General features: G+C 40.0%; 1 protein-coding gene across 2 annotated transcripts in view; it reads right to left on the minus strand.

The window, feature by feature from the left end:
- fam13a (family with sequence similarity 13 member A) overlaps positions 1 to 19,767 on the minus strand; it is a 280,149-nt gene that overhangs the window by 199,984 nt on the left and 60,398 nt on the right. For both annotated transcript variants that reach the window (XM_059965405.1, XM_059965404.1), the window contains exon 5: positions 4,684 to 4,837. In XM_059965405.1, coding sequence (XP_059821388.1) covers positions 4,684 to 4,837 — 154 coding nt within the window. The remainder of the gene's footprint in view (positions 1 to 4,683; positions 4,838 to 19,767) is intronic.

The raw sequence follows: 19,767 nt of genomic DNA on the forward strand, positions 1-19,767 counted from the left end.
TCAAAAATTTCTTCATTTGTGTGGCAAAATAAAAACCCTAGGTTAAGTAAAAAGCAATTACAAAAATCAAAAAAAGATGGTGGTTTAGCTTTACCTAATTTTAGATTTTATTATTGGGCAAATAATATTCGTAATTTATTGTATTGGAAATTAGATTTGGATTCACCACTGTGCCCACAGTGGGTAAATTTGGAATGTAATGAGGTAAAGGGATATTCTCTATTCTCTGTTCTTGGTTCTTGTCTTCCTGCGGATTTAGTTACATTTAATAAACAAATATTTAATCCTGTTATTAAACATACATTACGAATTTGGTTTCAATTTCGTAAGTTTTTTATTTTGAAAAACTTTGTTCTTGATAGCCCTATCTTATTTAATTTCTTTTTCAAACCCTCCTGGACAGATCAAGCTTTTAACATATGGAAAAGGAAAGGTATAAAATGTTTTCGTGATCTCTTTTTTGAAGATACTTTGATGTCATTTGATCAACTTTCTAATAAATTTGAATTACCTAAATCTAATTTTTTCAGATATTTACAAATTAGAAATTTTTTACATAAAGTTTTACCATCTTTTCCTAATTCAACTTTGATGGACACTACAGATTTGATCTTTACCTTAAATCCTTGTCAGAAGGGATTAGTAGCTTTTATTTATAATATGATTATGAAGATACAACCAGAAATATCAGTTAGAATTAAACAAGAATGGGAAAAAGAACTTCAATACAACATATCAACAGATAAATGGGAAATAATTTTGCAAATGGTTAATTCTTCTTCTATATGTGTTAAACATGCTTTAATACAATTTAAAATTGTACATAGAGCTCATATGTCTAAAGATAAACTTGCTCGATTCTATTCTCATATTAACCCTCTATGTGACAGATGTCATTTAGCAGTGGCCTCATTGACCCATATGTTTTGGTCATGTCCCACTTTACATAATTATTGGAAGGATATATTTACTACTATTTCTTCAATTTGGAATGTAGATTTACAACCTCATTTTATTACTGCAATTTTTGGCATACCAAATGAAGATGGTAATCAGTTTTCCCCCTCAATCAGACGAATGATTGCTTTTGTAACATTAATGGCCAGAAGGTCTATACTACAAAATTGGAAAGAAGTAAATCCTCCTACTACATTTCAATGGCTTTCTCAAACTATCTCTTATCTGAGTTTGGAAAAAATTAGAAGCACTATTTTTGACTCATCAATTAAATTTGAAGAAACTTGGAGACCGTTTATTCGACATTTTCATATGAATTAATTTGGCCTTCTCCAGACCTTTCTGCTTATTCATGTTCAGGTATGGAGTTCCGGAGTTCTTTGACACTATCTTATACTTGTAAACTGTTATTATTGCCTATGTTAGTTTAGTTTAGTGTTTTATTTTTTTTTAATATATATTTTTTTTTCTCACATATTTTTTTAATATTTTTTTTTTCTTTTTTAATGGTTATTTTTGATTTTTTTTCATATAATCATGTGGACTTGATTAAGGTATTTTCTTTTGTTGATGTTTAGTAGGATATTATTATCTTATTATCAATGTGATTTCAAGTCTATTGTATTTATAATTTACTTATTACTATGTTATTTTTTTTATGTATATGTGAAAATCAATAAAAAGATTGAAAAAGAAAGAAAGAAAGAAAACTAATCGTTATACTGCATTGTTTAGGGAGTAATGACAAGAAAAAAAGTCTGTACACGCTCGAACAACGAGTGCTGGAAGAGCACTTCCAGGTTTTCTCGACTTGCAGTTGGTTGAATTCGTGCATGTGGAACTCACAGATAAGGAGGGCCCACTGTAAACCATGTCACTCAGTTAAAACAACTGGCAGGCACAATGGCAAATGGAAAATGTTTTGACAAGACAGCATCAGCGTTCAGAAAATCTGGCAGGTTATTAACAAGCTACTGACATCCATTCTGTGTTTATTGTTACAATTTTTAATGGTGTTTTAACTTGAAACTCTGATGATGTAAATATGTTGAAGCTCTAAAATGTTTCAAAGTAAAGGTTGTGGTATGTTTATTATTTAGCAAAATAATGTATTATATTCATTAACACATTAATAATTATAGGGTCGTTCACTATTATATTAACATAGATTTCAAAACTATATTAACATTATGTAGAAGAAAACTCCAGCTGTACAGCAACAAAGGCAATGTGTGTTGGAGCATTTTAGTTACTGCACAGCTTAGAGGGAACAGCGCTCAGTGGAAATATTGACTGCCCATTTCCCTCAACAGCTTTTTTTTCCTGATCTCAGTATCTGCAGTCTAGTGTTGCTCTTTAATGCTTGTCTCTACTTTGTACCCATCATTCTCGGCTCATCCAGTACTACCTTCCTCATATTCCAGCTACCTCATGTCCTGTTCATTTACTACTCCAATCACTTATGCAGGATTCTGTCCAGGATACTGGACAGACAATTAAAATGTTTTCTTGATCAAATCCTTCCATGGCTTCATCCTTATTCTCTTTTTGGCTTCCAGCTAACCACTGAGGAAATACTGAGCCTACATCTGTACTATCAAAACTCCAGTGAATGAGATCCCCCATTTCTGGTCAACTACCACCTCTCCATTACACCCCAATTTCTAATTTCAATCTCAAGCTTAGGAATTCTCAGCTTTAGCCTCTTGACCTCTCCATCTTTAGTAACTTCAATGTAATTGTGTTCTCAGTTTAATTATGTCCTTGATATAATTATGTATGGCATGATCTGCCTGGATGACACGCAAAACAAAAGCTTGATGCTGTACTTTGGTACATGTCAAAATAATAAACCAATTAAACCTAACTAACTCTCAGAACTCTGCCGCTTTGCAGGAGACAGGTTGGGTCTTAAATGTTGCACAGAACAGGCAATTTTGAAAGGAATTAAAATTAAAAATCAGAATAAGTATTCATTTGCAAATTGTGGAAATGTCAGAACAAATGACTCATTATGGTGTTGTGAATACATATTTGCGAAAATATGCCAAATATACATTCAAGTGTGGAGTAGAATTATAGATCTTATTATGCTTCCTCGAGTCTGTGAACGTATCCTCTTTGAGGTGATATTATTCTATTTATTCCTAGTTGGGATATAAAGGATCAGAAAATTTCTGGCCCCAACAGATTTCGTCATTATCCCATTGCACATGTAGGGAGACTGAGAAAACCTTTTGGGTAATCCAACATGTTCAGGATCTGATGGTGTTGGACTCACAGATTTTTCAAACTACTGAATGTTGCACATTTTTAATTCACTTTTTTGAGATGTTGTTTTATTGTAATAAATTTCCCTGTACAATTAAAATCATTTTGGTAAGATTAAGCACTGTAATAACCTTCAATTAGACAGCTGTTGAATGAACCAATCTTCCATAGCTTTAAAAAATTTTACCTGAATTTGCCCATGACTGGTGGAACTGACCGTAGCTGACGGCTGAGCACGATCTATTCCAGCTCGTGCTCCTCCTCCTCCCTCTAAACTTTAATTCTGGCTTCCAGTCTCTTAATTTTCAGTCCTGATGAAAGGTCTCACCCTGAAACATTGACCTTTTGACCCAGTGATTTTGACCCAGCCCTTTTTTCCTGTATCCTGCTCCAAAATTTCCAGATCTGTCGTCCCTCTAGTATCTGCAAGGCTTGGAAGAATATGTTGTTGTTTTACTGGGTTTTGTATACCCAAGAACATCAGTTGAACATCAATTTTGACCATGCAGGTGACTTAGTGCTTTCTCTCTGATCAGGGTCTGGAATCAAGCTTCATGTAGATGAAAAGTTTCCTCAGCGAATGTCAAGTTATTCGAAATGATAACATAATTATGAACCTATAGCATAACTTTGGACAACGTCACAGCAAAGGGTCATTGGACAATTGATAGAAATGTGTTCTCCTGACCTCAGAGTTATGACACAATGTTGGAATGGAAATAAACAAGCTTTTCCCAGTGCGTCAAAGTATTGTTCAGTTTCTACACCATGCTAATTTTTAGATGAGTTTTTGTTTTTATAGTTGGAATTATTTATCCCCTCGAGAAAAGTTGCTCAGGTTACTTCAATGTCTGTGCCTCTTATAATCTTCTAAACTTCTATCAGATCTCCCCACAGCCTCCGATGCTTCAGAAAAACCAACCCAAGTTTATCCAACTTCTCATAGCACATGCCCTGCAATTCAGGCAGCATCCTGGCAAACCTCTTTTCCACCGTCCCAAAGCTTCCATACCTTTCCTCTAATGGAGTGACCAGAAATGAATGAAGTTCTCCAGATGCAGCCTAACCAGAAATTTTTAAAGCTGCTGCATAGCTTCTCAACTCTTGAACTCAATGCCTTGACTATCAAAGGTAATTAGCAATTTGCATTCTTTACACCCATGCAGCCACTTTCAGGGAGACATTTGCTTCCTTTGTAGTGGACTGGAAAACCCACATAGCTTTTTATGCTCATGGAGGAGGAATGAATTCAAAACCTGATGGACACACAGGAGATACAAAGGACAGCATCTATCAGCTTTCTTCTGATGACTAATTACAGTTCTAGAAGTATAGCTTATGAAATGACAATTTACCTCCATTGATCAATGCTGGCGTTCATGTTCCTATCATCGTACTGCACCGCACCTTGTAAGCATAACCATCTATCAACCTGGATGATAAGTGGGCACTTACCTGCACAGTTATTATTCTCGTTTGCTTGCCAGTGCCAGGTGGGACGTCCACCTTGTCTGTGTTTTCAAAGAAGATGTCGTAGTTCTCGAGCAGTGAAGCCATCAGCTTGTTGGAGATGTTTTGCTCCTGTATTCCTTCAAAACCAGGGGAAACACTGCCAGGTTGGAAACGCAAATGTTACAATGCAGAACACAACTGTGGTAAGCCAACCATTTCTGCTCCAATCTTACTTGAGACTCCCTGAGGAAATTATTAGCTCAGTCACATTATGAACTGCTGGTCAAGCTGATACTGTTTATTGCAATACTTGAAGTGATGCATAGATATTTAGTTATTAGGTTGGCTGTGGATTTTTTTGGTACTCTCAGGAACGTCAAATCCCTGTACCTTAAGATATCCCATAGGAAGTTAGTGGCTATTTCACTACTGTTCAGTCACAGTACAATAACACTTCAGTTTAAAGCATGTGATGTGATCACAAGACCCTGCTGTCTCCATAACAACAGTTGTCATTAGGAGTTTACCAAAAAAATCAGAATAAACTGTCCCCACAGACTCATTAGTTAGAGATTTCTGCTGAAACAAAAGTACTAGATCTTGTACGACTCCTTTGATATAATGGAATATTATCAAAAGGATAAAACAATGACCATTTTTGCAGTGTAAAACGACGACCATTTTTGCAGTGTCTTGAGTGTGCCAAAATATGTACCTCAAAGAACATGACAGGAGTATAATCAGAAATAATTAAGATGTATTCTAAGAACGAGGCATTAGTCATGGAAAATTTAAGAGAGAATGGGTTACCATGGAGGAATGAGGTGGAGAGTTTGGGGTATTTTCACAGGAAACTCGAGAGGCGGCAGAGGGCACGTCCACCAGTGCTGTGGCAAAGGAAGAGGTGGAATGATCAAGAGTACAAGCAAGGAGCACAGAACTTGGTGGGGTTTGCAGATGTGGAGAGGGATGAATCCATGGTGATGCTCAAGCAGAGGGATGTGAATTTTAAAATACATTTTTGTGCAAAAATGGTGATTAATGTAGGTCATGGCTATATACATGTATGCACAGGTGAAAATCTTAGTCCCAGCAGCATCAGAGACACAACATTTGTAAGAAAAACAAATTAAACATAAATGATGTGAAATTATACAAGGAAGAACACATTTGGAACAAACAAACAAGGCCATTGTAGTGCAAAGTGGTCAAGGTGTTGCTGCATTGAGCTGGTGATTGGGTTGTGCAGGTTGGGTCAAGAACTGAATGGCTGAAAGAAGAAGCTTGCTGGTGTGGGATTTCAGGCTATTGTACCTTCTTCCTGACTGATAGCAGCTGGAGAGCAGAGTGATTCAGCAGGCTGATGAGCAAACATCAGTTGGACAAAGATAACTGGCTCCTGCTTAAGCCCAAGTGCAGGTGGACAGTGAGAAGCTGGTGAGGAAAACTCTTGAAGTGGACAAGAATGAAGATATCAGGAATAAAAATTGAAAATATCAGAAACAGGTCAGACAGTGTAGGCAGAAAGAGAAACAGAGTCGGAGATTCAGTTCAAAGACACTTCTTCAGAACTGGTAAGTTCTAAAGAAGGGTCTTTGACCTAAAATATTATTTCCACCGTTCCTGACCTGCTGAGAACTTCCAGCAATTACTCTTTTTATTTCATTTTTCCAGCACCTGCAATTTTTTGATTTTTATTTATTCATGACTAGACAGGATTAGAATTGCAGCAGTCCTATTTTAAATACAGTATAAGATGGAATACAAGGCCATAGGAGCAGGAAGATTACATTTAACTCCTCATACCTGTGCTACCATTCATTCATCATGATCCTGGGCGACCTTCCACTTCAACAACATTTTGTCCATACTCCTTATCAATTAGTTCCTCTTATATCTTGAATCTACAGACCTCGGTTTTCAAACTATCAATTACCAAGTCCACTTAGTCTTCCAGGATAGAGTCATACAGTAATATGTCATGGGAAAAGGACCTTCAATGCAACTTATCCATGCTAACAAGCTAGTCTCATTTGCCCACATTTTATCCGTATCCTCCTAAACCCCGCTTATCTACATATCTGTCCAAATGTCTTCTAAATATTGCTATTATACTGTAACCGTCTCAAACACATTCCCTGGCAACTCGTTCTATATATGCACCACACCTTTCAGGTCCCTTTTAGATCTTTCACCTCTTACCTTAAACGTAGGCCCTCTATTTTTCAGTTCACTTTCCTTCAGATAAAGACTTTGTGCATTCACCCTATCTATATCCAACATGATTTTCTCCACGTCTACATCACCCACCCCCCAAGATTTTATGCATGTTTGCAGCATCACCCCTTCGTCTCCTACATTCCAAGGAATAAAGACCAAGCCTGCTGAACCTCTCCCTATAACTTGAGCCCTGGCAGCATCCTCGTAAATCTACTCTGTACTCTTTCCAATTTACTGATGCCTTTCTTATAAAATGGGGACCAAAATTGAACACAATACCGCAGGTGCAGCCTCACCAGCATCTTGCAAGATTGCAATATAACATCCCAACTCCAAAACTCAATGCCCTGACTGATTAATATGGATAAAGAAATTTAAGGATTGCAGGCCCTAGGTTCTAGACTCCATGTCAAAACCTTCCTCCATCTACTCTGTCAAACCCTTGAACAGTTTTGTAATTTTCAAAGGAATGAGATGAGTTCAATTCACCTACCAAACCACTCATATGATAGTCCTGTTATTCTGGAAACCAGCACTGCAGATCATCACTCAACCCTTTCAATGGCAGGTATATATTTTTATGCAAGAAGCACTTAATATATGTTCTCTCCAAGATCTTACATATTTGAAGATTAGTGCAGTCATTATCAGTTAACTACCATTTAGAACAACATTTACTACTATATTGCACACTCATTAATATCTCCTGAGGTCAATAAAATAATTAATCTTTCATCATGTGCTGTGTACTGTTACGGTGGCCAATTACCACTTGACTTAAATGTGGGTCACTTCAGCATCAAATTGGCAACCTTACAATAGATTAGAATTGTAATGAAGTAAGCATTGTGGTGGTGACTTCTGTTACGAAAGGTGCCTTATTAACCAACACAGTGCCAAAATGATCTAATGATCTAACTCCAGCAGGACTTGTTGAATTTCTTAAGGCAATTCTTCAGTTTTATTAAATACTGTTCTAACCTCTCTCATAAATATACATTTCCCAAGAAACTTCAAAGTGAAAATGTACTCCATTCCTAGGAGATGCAGTAAGACTGAACAGTCAGTTGAATAAGACATGACGTTTCCAAAGAGAACCCAGCTGAACTAAAAATAATGTGATTTTTGCTGGTTATAGTGGAAAGGAAATGCACTTGTCCAGTAGCTTTAATTAACAATTGTTGCAGAAAAGGGAATGTCTCCCATTTTTGTTTGCCACCTGCATAATACTGTACTTCTGCACTAAACTGGGCTAATTATTTTTCACAGAACATAGAATAGTACAGCACAGTACAGGCCCTTCAGCCCACAGTCGGCAATTGGTAATTGGCTTATTATTATTACACAGTTCAAGATACAGTGAAGAGCTTTTGTTTGCATGAGATCCAAATAGATCATGCACATAAGTAGACAGAGCTAATACAAAGGGAACCTAATAACAGGATACAGAATATAGTGTTACAGAGAACGATCAGTGTAGTTTGACAAATAAAGTGAAGGACCATGATGAGGTAGACTGACAAAACAAAGAGTTCCTTTTTATCAGGTATGTGGTCAACTCAACAGTGGGTTAGAAACTGCCTGTATGAACTTGTATCTTCTGCCCACCCAACTGGACAGGGGTGGGGAGAAGTGAGAATGACGAGGGTGGAAGAGATTATATTATAAGTCAAAACCGTAGGAAGTGTAGACAGAGATAATGGGGAGGGGGGGGGGGGAAGCTGGTAACTTTAAAACAGTTGGCAGTCATGGCCCAATGAATATTCCTTCCACCAAGCCTGAAAGCTGTGCTTAAAACACTCTACATAGTATTGCAGTGGAGTTACCAGAGGAAGGAAGAAGGGAAGTCAAATGAGTTTGGTACATGAGGACTTACCACCTTGGACACACAACCCGGACTAAATGCACTAGGGATCTGATATGGAACATACTAGATGATTCCAAAGAAAGTACTTACCCATCCACAACTAATGGAGTCAAAGAAAGTATCTCCACAAAAAATAATTACTAATACAAATGGAATCGTCCATCTGTCTGAAATGATAACACAAGGTTGTGTTTTACTTGTAAACTAGGTTGTTTACACATTGTTGTGTATGTGGCCTGGATACACAACAATGCTATTAATAAAAACGCTGGAGATGGGAGCTAAGTTTCATGGTTCTTCACGGGCAGAGTCCGAACTTTAACACACACGTACAGATCAAAACACACTTAATAGCGCATGCTCAATATGCGCCTAATAGTGCATCCAAAGTGTTACTAAAACATAAAGTAGTCCTTTATTATACTGTAGACTATAGGGTACACTCCTCCATTTTTATTTTAATAGTGTATCAACTTTTTTTTACTGGGGCACTATGCTAAACAAATACTCCTAACATACAAACACTTACAATTTGTTTACTTAGTAACTTAATAATATCAAATTATAACGTAATAATATCAAAATACAGGCAGTCCCCGGGTTATGAACGAGTTCCGTTCCTGAGTCTATCTTTAAGTCGGATTTGTACGTAAGTCGGAACAGGTACATCTGGTGTTATTTAGCATCAATTAGTCAAACGTTTGTCTTAGTGTATAGTATCTACTTTACCTTTCTATGCATAAAACACTTAAGAAACATATGTATTTCAATAATTAAACCACTGCGCTGCTTAGTAATAATTGTAGCTTTCATCAGGGCAGGGCCTTTCACATGCTCCATTATTCTCACTTTATCCTTTAAAATTGTTCCGATCGTTGACCTAACGCCTAACGCTTTTCCAATGACCGATGGCGTTTCAATTCTTTCCGACTGCTTTATTATTTCCACTTCATTTTCAATTGTGATCGTTTTCCGTCAAGGGAACAGAAAACTGCAGATTCAGCAACAGCCGCAGGCAGCAGTTCCTCTGCTCCCCCAGGAGCTGAATTCCACCCTCACTGAACCAGGTTAAATGGGACAAGTAGGGGGCAGTGCTGACTGGAAAAGGGGGGGGTGGGGGTCAGGGTGAATCTTGCTAAGAAATATTTAAGCCAAATACAAAGTTACACACTCAACACAGTGTTAACACAACTTAAAATGGCGGACTGTATTCTCCTCCCTCCCTGTTTGTAAGTACAAATTTTTTCGTAAGTCGGACGTTCATAACTCGGGGACTGTCTGTATAACAAGCTTTTTTTTTACTTTTAGTCTAAGATCCATTTAGAACTCAAGTCTCTGGGGAGGTCTCCTCTTCCTCTCCCGGCAACTCCTGACTTGAAATATTTGCTTCGGGGAATGAGTCTCCACAAGTACCTCAACACTGATGACAGGCTCATCTGTAAATGAGGCTGATGTGGTCACAGCAGGAGTGTTTGCTTCTGTGTCATGAGAGTCTGGGCAAGGTGTTGTTGTGTTTTTCACCCGAGCATCCATGATTTGGTCCACATGCCGTCTCCATACATTTTCTCCCACCTGTATTCTATACATTAGTGGTCCATCTATGGCTGAAATTATACCCAGCTGCCACTTTTCAGTCCAGTAATCACATGAAAGAACTGACTGTCCCACACTGAAGCTCCATGTAGACTTAGCATTCAAGTGTTTGAACTGTCTGTTCTCTACATCACGCCATACATTTGGTTTGAGAAGATCCATGCGGTACCTCAGGTTCCTGTTCAGAAACATCATCGCTGGAGTCTGGTTAGTGGTTGCATGTACTGCATTACGATAGGCAAGGAGGAAGTTGTCTATCTTGTGTTGCAGTGGTCGATTTTCGCTGTCCATTGCCTTGAGGGCTTTAGAACATAGAATAGTACAGCACAGTACAGGCCATTCGGCCCACAATGTTGTGCCAACCCTTAAACCATGCCTCGGATACAATCCCCCACCTTAAATTCCTCCATACACCTGTCTAGTAGTCTCTTGGACTTCACTAGTATATCTTCCTCCACCACTGACTCAGGCAGTGCAATCCACACACCAACCACTCTCTGAATAAAAAACCCTCCTCTAATATCCCTCTTGAACTTCCCACCCCTTACCTTAAAGCCATGTCCTCTTGTATTGAGCAGTGGTGCCCTGGGGAAGAGGCACTGGCTGTCCACTCTATCTATTCCTCTTAATATCTTGTATACCTCTATCATGTCTCCTCTCATCCTCCTTCTCTCCAAAGAGTAAAGCCCTAGCTCCCTTAATCTCTGATCATAATGCATACTCTCTAAACCAGACAGCATCCTGGTAAATCTCCTCTGTACCCTTTCCAATGCTTCCACATCCTTCCTATAGTTAGGCAACCAGAACTGGACACTGTACTCCAAGTGTGGCCTAACCAGAGTTTTATAGAGCTGCATCATTACCTCACAACTCTTAAACTCTATCCCTCGACTTATGAAAGCTAACACCCCATAAGCTTTCTTAACTACCCTATCTACCTGTGAGGCAACTTTCAGGGATCTGTGGACATGTACCCCCAGATCCCTCTGCTCCTCCACACTACCAAGTATCCTCCCACTTTCTTGAATGTTTGTATAAATCTTTCTGCCAAGCCATTTGTGGATGGATGGTAAGGGGCAGATGTAAAGTGCTTGATTCCATTTTTCTTCACAAAACTTTGGAATTCTTCAGAGACAAATTGTCGTCCATTGTTTGTGCAGGTTTGTTCTGGTATGCCATTCCTGGCGAACATGGTCCTCAGCACTGTAGTGGTCTTTTCCAATATGGTTGTCTTCATTTTGATGACCTCTGGCCACTTGGAATGTGCATCAATGGCGATTAAAAAGATAGAGTCCATAAATGGTCCAGCAAAGTCGATGCACACTCGTTGCCATGGTGATAAGGGCCAGTCCCACGGATGGAGAGGGGCTTGTGGTGGTGTGTTCTGGATCTTTTGACATCCAGAGCTGTTCTTGGTCACATCCTCAATCTATTTATCGATTCCCGGCCACCACACATAGTCACGAGCAAGACCTTTCATCTTCATGGTACTCAGTGCCCCTGGTGCAGTTCCTCCAAACTCTGGTGCGTAGCTTGGGAGGAATCACAACTCATGAGCCATACATTAATGTTCCCCGACACACTGACAACTGTTCCCTCCTCACTGAGAAGGCTGGAAACAGTGTGTTACCCTGCGCTGGCCGTCCCTTTACCGTGATGTCATACAGTTTTGACAACGTTGGGTCATTACGTGTTTCCCTGTCAATGAGGCTGTTTGTCACTGGTAATTGTTCAACTGCTGTTGTGTGAAATTCCTCTGCTGAATCCATTTGTGTAGTTATCTTGGAAGTTGGCAATGGTAAACGTGCCAACTCATCTGCATTGCCATGTTGCTTGGTCCCTTGTGTTCAAAGTCATACATGTGACTTCCTCAGAACAGAGACCATCGCTGCAGCCTTTGTGCTGTCATCAATGGAACGCCTTTTCTTGGATTGAAGATGGACACGAGTGGCTGATGGTCAGTCAACAGAGTGAAGTTTTGGCCATACAGGTAGTGACTGAATTTCTTGACTCCGCACCCGAGGTTTAGGGCCTCTCTGTCAATCTGTGCATAGTTGCATTCAGCTGAAGTTAGCGTTCTTCAGGCAAAGGCTATTGGTCTTTCTGAGCCACCTGGAAACTTGTGCGATAACACAGCTTCTATCCCATGGGGCGAGGCATCAACAGCTAGTCAGATTGGTAAGGAGGGGTCAAAGTGCATGAGTACCCCTTCTGAAGTTATGAGTCTGTAAGTTTCTTGAAGTGCTTTCTCACAGCTCTCAGTCCATTTCCACTGTATTCCTGTCTGTAATAGTGCATTTAGTGGGTGTAGGACTGGATAGGTTAGTCAAGAACTTGTGGTAATAGTTCACTAGTCCAAGATATGCTCTCAGCTGAGACACAATGTTGGGTGGAGGTGCCTTAAGCACCTCTCCTATCTTGTCTTGAGACATGTGTAAGTCATCCTTGTTGACCACATGCCCACAGTATGAGTTTTCCTTTATGAAAAAGTCATATTTCTGTCAATTAGCTGTGGGCCAATATTCTCGTAACATGGTGAGCACCTGTTTTAGGTTAGAAAGATGTTTGTCGTCTTCCTTGCCGGTGACAATGATGTCATCCAGGTAACACTGAGTCCCTGGAATCCCCTGCAGGACCTGGTTCATAGCTCTTTGCCCGATTGCAGGAGCTGATGCTATCCCAAACATCAACCTGTTGTACTGGTAAAGTCCTTTGTGTGTATTTATTGTCAGATATTTCTTGGATGCTTGCTGGAATTTGATTTGGTAAGCCTGTGCCAAATCGATTTTTGTGAAAGGTTTCCCTCCTGACAGGGAAGCAAAAATGTCCTCAATACAAGGTAGAGGATACTGTACTGGGCGGAGAACTGGGATAACAGTCACTTGAAAATCACCACATATGCCACCTTGCTTGGTTTTCCGGGTTTTGTGCTGGAGGTTTTCTTCATCACTGGAACAACGGGCGTGGCCCATCCACTCCAATCCAGCCTTGACAGGACCCCAGTCTGCTCCAGATTTTTCACTTCTGCCTCTACTGTAGGACAGATTACATATGGCACTGGCCTGGCTTTGTGAAATTTTGGACATGCAGTTTCCTCAATCTCAGCCTTTGCCTTCATGCCCTGAAGTGATCCTATTCCTTTCATGAACACTTCCTCAGAGTCAGCAAATGTTTGTGACATTCTCTCAGATGTAGCCTTGCTGCCCTCCTTCGCTGACGCATCTAGTGCCTTGATGGTGTGCCAATCCAATTGGATTTTCTGGAGCCATTCACATCCCAGCAACAGTGGTCCTCAATTTTTCAGTACAGAGGTTCAGTTGCTGAGTTTTACCTCCATAGGTCACTGTCATTTTAATTTTGCCTTTGGGACGCACTTTCTGACCTATGTAAGTCTTCAGCAGTAGTTTAGTTCGTTTCAGAGGTACGTGTGAAAATAGTTGTTTGTAGTCGTGTACAGAGACCACTGTTAAAGCTGAGCCTGTGTCCAATTCCATTTTCGATCTCACGCCTGCCACTTGTGGTGTGATCCATATTACTCTTCGATCATCTGTCTCTTTCACGCTGTGAAGTTGCCGACAAGACAATTCACTTTCATCAGAGTCATTTTCATCAGAACTGCTTTCAACAGAACTGTCTTCTTTCATTTTGTGTACCTTGTTGGATTTTCCTTTCTGGGGTTTCTAGTTTCTGTGTATTTTGCCCTTTTTTGGCTGTTGATTAGTTTTGCATACTCTGCCAATGTGGCCCTGTTTGCCACAGTTTCTGCATTCTTTGTCTTTAAACCAACGGTCATCCAGGTCATGTGACCTGTTACCACAACAGTAACATTTCTTTCCTTCATTTCTGTTCAGTGACATTTTATTTGTGGCATACTCCAGAGATCTTTGTTGTATCTCGGAAGCACCCTGTGCCGCTGTTTCTGTTAATATTGCAATGTTTAGCACTTTCTTGAATGTAAGGTCTCTTTCACACAGAAGCTTCTTCTGTGTGGTTTCACAGTGCATGCCACACACTAACCTATTTTTGAAAACGCCGGATTGGCTGGATCAGTGTGGACGGGGTAACCAGCGCGCCATTTCATTGTTTTCTTGAACACAACCTAACAATTTCAGAACAGCCCGCAACGAGGTTGAAGCCAGAAGAGTTAGAAATGTACTCACCAAATACTTCGACCCATAACTTTACTGAATAAATAAGTATACTCACTTTGCCCTGTTTTCTGTCCTTGCTCGTATGAAGGTGGTTTACCTATTTAGGCAAGTACTTCTCTGACAATAGATGTGTAACACCCTAATGTAACTGTATGGAAATACAAGATAATACTGATACAGACATGTTTTATACATTTAACAAAATGCTTTATTAATGCAACAGTTTGTCAGTTTTTCCAATGTTCGTCATCAGCCGGGTCAATCTGTCTGTGAACTCCCTGTTGGTTGCCTCTGTACACTCCAGTCCACTCTGTACTGTTTTTAAAAACTTTTAAGTTCTTCTGCGCGAAAGCCAACAGCTGTCCATCGTTTTAAGTTTTTCTAGTCTGTATCTACACAAACATGCACTTTTACGGCAGGATTCAACACCAAGCATGCCACTTGTTTTCAGCAGATGTGACCTGCGTATGCGCAGCAAGAGGGGATTCACCAAAATCTCCGTTTCAATGTGGATAGAGATATTTTAAAAAACGCATAGTGAGGATGCCTATCGTTTTTACATGAAACCGGTGTTTTCAAAATTATCCGGTCTAGTGTGGATGTAGCCTGAGAAAGACATTGGCTTTCTTTTTATCCTCAACTCCGTTAGCACCACAATATAACTCCACTCTTTCAATGTAAGTTACCCAGTTTTCAATGCTGCTGTTGTAATGGTTCCAATTATCGGCATCTTTGTTATGTTGATTTAGCCCCGTTTTTCTCTCTGTCTGCTTTTTTGCTAGCTCCTTGCAGTCACAGCACGTTTCACTTTGCCTCACATGCCCTTTTTGCTAGCACAATGAGCACACTCTGTCTAGATGTATGTGTTGCTACTTATCTCCCTTCTGGGGTAGGCAGACCCTTAGCCCCTGGGGGGCAGCGCAGGCTGTGGTCTCGCCTGGACGTGCTGCGGCTCCAACTATGTCTCTTGGTCTCCCGACGTTCTAGACCCCAGCTGTGCTCCCGCTTCCTTTTGGACTCGCAACCTCGCTCTGCCTCCTTTTGGAGCCAATTATTGATTAATGCAAGGAAACCGCGGGTCCGTAAGCCAGTCCGCATCAGGGAATCAGAAGAGGAGAGCATCAGTACTTTAAGTTCCTTGGTGTTCTCATTTCAAAGGACCTGACCTAGGCCCAGCATATTAGTGCAATTATGAAGAAAGCACAGCAGTGCCTCTACTTCAATAGGAGTTTACGAAGATTCAGCATGGCATCTAAAACTCTGACAAATTTCTGTAGATGTGTGGTGGAGAGTATAATAACTGACTGAATCACCTCAATTGACTTGAATGGAAAATCCTAAAAAAGTCCATCACCAGTAAAGCCCACCCCAGCACTGAGCACAATTACATGGAGCATTGCCTCAGGAAAGCAGTATTCGTCATCGGGGACACTCCACTACCCAGGGTTATGCTCTCTTCTCACTGCTGCCATCAGGAAGAATGTATAGCAGCCTCAGAACTCACACCACAGAGCTCAGGAACAGTTATTATCCCTCAACCATCAGAAAAAGGGGATAATAACTTCACTTGTCCCATCACTGAAATGTTCCCACAACCTACGGACTCAGTTTCAAAGACATTTCAGCTCATGTTGTCGAAATTTATTATTTAGTTATTATTATTTTATCATTGTTATTATTCATTTATTTTTGTGTTTGCACAATTTGTTGCCCTTTGCACACTGGTTGTACACAGATTTGGTGTGGTCTTTCATTGATTCAGTTATGGTGTTTGAATTTATTGCACATGCCTGCAAGAAAATGAATCTTAGAGTTGTATATCGTGACATATATGTACTTTGATAATAAATTTACATTGAACTTTGAAATGGCCTGTTCTGACATAGTTAGAAAATATGAAGAATTATTTCCACTCATTGAAATGTCCAGTTCAAGGTATTTTTTCAGTTTTAAATAACTATTTGCACTTCAGTTGCATAGTTAACATAGCAAGGAAATTCCATGGTTCATCACAGTTGCTTTATCAAATAAAATCAACTGACATGAAGCCCATATAAGGAGATCAAACTAGGAGATCAAAGATGGGTGGTTAATGTGAGCTGGAAAGTACTAAGGTCTTGGGAGGGACTTCTGGAGATCAGGGTTGGGTCTGGTAAAGTATCAACTACCAGCGCTGGAGTATTAGAATTCAGGGATGAGCAGTAAGTCAGACTTGGACAGATATATTTGAACATTCTGAGATTAAAGGGAGTTTAGTGTCATCTTTAATCCAAAGCACATACATTGTGTGACTACTTTATTAGGTACACCTGTATACCTGCTCGTTAATGCAATTATCTAATCAGCCAATCATGTGGCAACAACTCAATACATAAAAACATGCAGACATGGACGAGGGGTTCAGTTGTTGTTCAGACTAAATATCAGAATGGGGAAGGAATGTGATCTAAGTGACTTTGACTGTGAAATAGTTGGTGCCAGACAGGGTGGTTTGAATATCTCAGAAATTGTTGATCTTCTGGGACTTTCACATATAGCAGTCTCTAGATTTGAGAGAATGGTGAGAAAAACATCCAGTGAGTGGCAGTTCTAACAGCAGTATGAAGGACCCCACACACCCCTCATACAAACTCTTCTCCCTCTTGCCATCTGGGAAAAGGCTCCGAAGCATTTGGGCTCTCACGACCAGACTATGTAACAGTTTTTTCCCCCAAGCTATCAGACTCCTCAATACCCAGAGCCTAGACTGACACCAACCTACTGCCTTCTACTGTGCCTATTGTCTTGTTTATTATTTATTGTAATGCCCGCACTGTTTGTGTGCACTTTATGCAGTCCTGGGTAGGTCTGTAGTCTAGTGTAGTTTTTTTTTCTGTGTTGTTTTTCACGTCGTTCAGTGTAGTTTTTGTACTGTTTCATGTAGCACCATGGTCCTGAAAAACGTCTCGCTTTTACTGCGTACTATACCAGCAGTTACAGTCGAAATGACAATAAAAAGTGACTTGACTTGACTTGACTTGAGTTCTGTGAGAAAAACAACTTATAATGAGAGAGGTCAGAGGAAAATTGCCAGACCGGTTCAAGCTGATAGGAAGGAGATAGTAACTCGAATAGTCATGCATTACAACAGTGGTGAATGGACTGCAGCAGCAGAACCAAGGACATACAGTTATTGGCCACTTTATTGGGTATAGGAGATACCTAATTTAAAGGCAAATGGGTGTATTTCATATGCTGCCCTTCATGTCAGCTGAAGTACGATCCCCAAATTCTTTTTATTGTTTAAAATTGTTTTAAATCTCATTTCCCTCTGCGGTTCAACACTCTTCAATATGAGCCAAAATCCCTGTTGGAGACTGTGAGAGATCCAATCAGCAGTGTGCTAAGCAGCCGTGTGGAGTTCTCCAGCACATTTTCCATCTGAATCTCTGCCTGGAAAGGGGCCCGGCTGTGTGGAAAACATCGTGTGTGGTCCCAGTACACAAGAAGAGCCAACCAAAAGTCTTGAATAACTACTGTCCAGTGGCCCTGACCTCACACATCATGAAAACCCTAGAGAGGATGGTCCTGGCTTACTTCTGACCTCTGGTGACATCAGCCCTCAATCCCCTGCAGTTTGCCTACCAGGAGCACATTGAAGTCGACAATGCTGTTATCTATCTGCTGAGCAGACCCTACTTCCATTTAGATAAGCAGGGCAGCACTGTGAGGATCATGTTTCTTGATTTCCCATATGCCTTCAAAACCATACAGTCCTCATCGCTGGCAGAAAAGCTCTGAGTCAAAGAACGATGGAATTTCCAGACTACGTGACTGGCAGACCACAGTTTGTGAGGCTTCAGAGCTGTGTGTCAGACATGGCTATAACCAGAACACTAATGCCCCACAAGGGACTGTTATTGGCTCCCTTCCTGTTTACCCTGTATACCTCAGACTTTAGATACAACACTAAATCATGTCATCTGCAGAAATTCTCTGGTGACTTGGCAATAATTAGGTGTATCAAGGGAGGACAGGAGGATGAATACAGGCCTTGTTGAAGGACTTTGTCAAATGGTACAAGCTGAATCATCTGCAGTTCAACATCAGTAAGACAAAGGAGACAGTGATAGACTTTAGTTAGACTAAGCTTGCAGTGCTCCCTGTTACTACTGATAGTGAGGACGTGGATATAGAGATGATCTACAAGTACCTCTGGGTGCAGCTGGATGACAGACTTCAGTGGAGCACCAACACAGAGGCTGTGTACAAGAAGTCTGTTGTTGCCAGTACAATCTTCTATGCGGTGGTGTACTGGGGCAACGGCACTAAGATGGGTGATGTCAATAGGCTCAATAAACTGATTAGAAAGGCTGGTTCTGTTACAGGAGTCAAAAATAGACACACTGGAGGCTGTGGCAGAACAAAGGACTCTACGGAAAATCTTGGCAATTGTAGATAATGTTTCTCACCCTCTGCATGCCACCTTGGCTGAACAGAGGAGCTCTTTTAGTAATAGACTAAGACAACCATGCTGCGCTATATGAGGTCATTCTTACCCTTAGCCATTAGGATCTACCGTATAATGAGTCAATCTACAGCCAAGGAAATGATGACTCCCTCTTGATAGAATAAAAAATAAGTTACCACAAACAATCTTACTTACTTCTCTTCTAATATTTGTATATTTGGATATCTATGCACTTGTAATGCTACTGTGACACTTTAATTTCCTTTGGGATCAATAAAATATCTATCTAAACACAATTATCAAATAGTAATATTATTAATTTGTACTGGTTTGCAAAGTAATACTTTAACCTTTATTCTCAAGTTGAAAATGGTTTTCTACCCTAAGCCCACTGGTAATAAGGAAAAATAGAATGAATTAAAACTAAATTAGTATATCCAATCTATTTTATCAGCTCATTAGGTATCATTTCTTTCTTATGGAGCCTGCTGTTTACTATCACAAAGTAATATATAAATATATCTAGCACAGAAAGAAGCTTCAATAAGCAACTTCACACAACCTCGTGATAGTAATTGGATAGTTGGAAATCACAGGAGATACATTTAATATTTAAGGACCGTCAACAATTTGAAGTCCGCAATAAGTTCTGAAATTATTATCAAAGAGGTCATTATGAATTCCTGCCAGTGTTTCACTGACTTTCAGAGTTTTCTGTCTCTCTCTCTCTCTCTCTCTCTCCCAGTGTGACTACGATTGTTTCTGTATGTTGTACCTTTATCTAGCTCCTTACTTTCCTCTCTGTT

This window comes from Hypanus sabinus, chromosome 3 (assembly GCF_030144855.1).
Source record: "Hypanus sabinus isolate sHypSab1 chromosome 3, sHypSab1.hap1, whole genome shotgun sequence".
Taxonomy (NCBI): domain Eukaryota; kingdom Metazoa; phylum Chordata; class Chondrichthyes; order Myliobatiformes; family Dasyatidae; genus Hypanus; species Hypanus sabinus.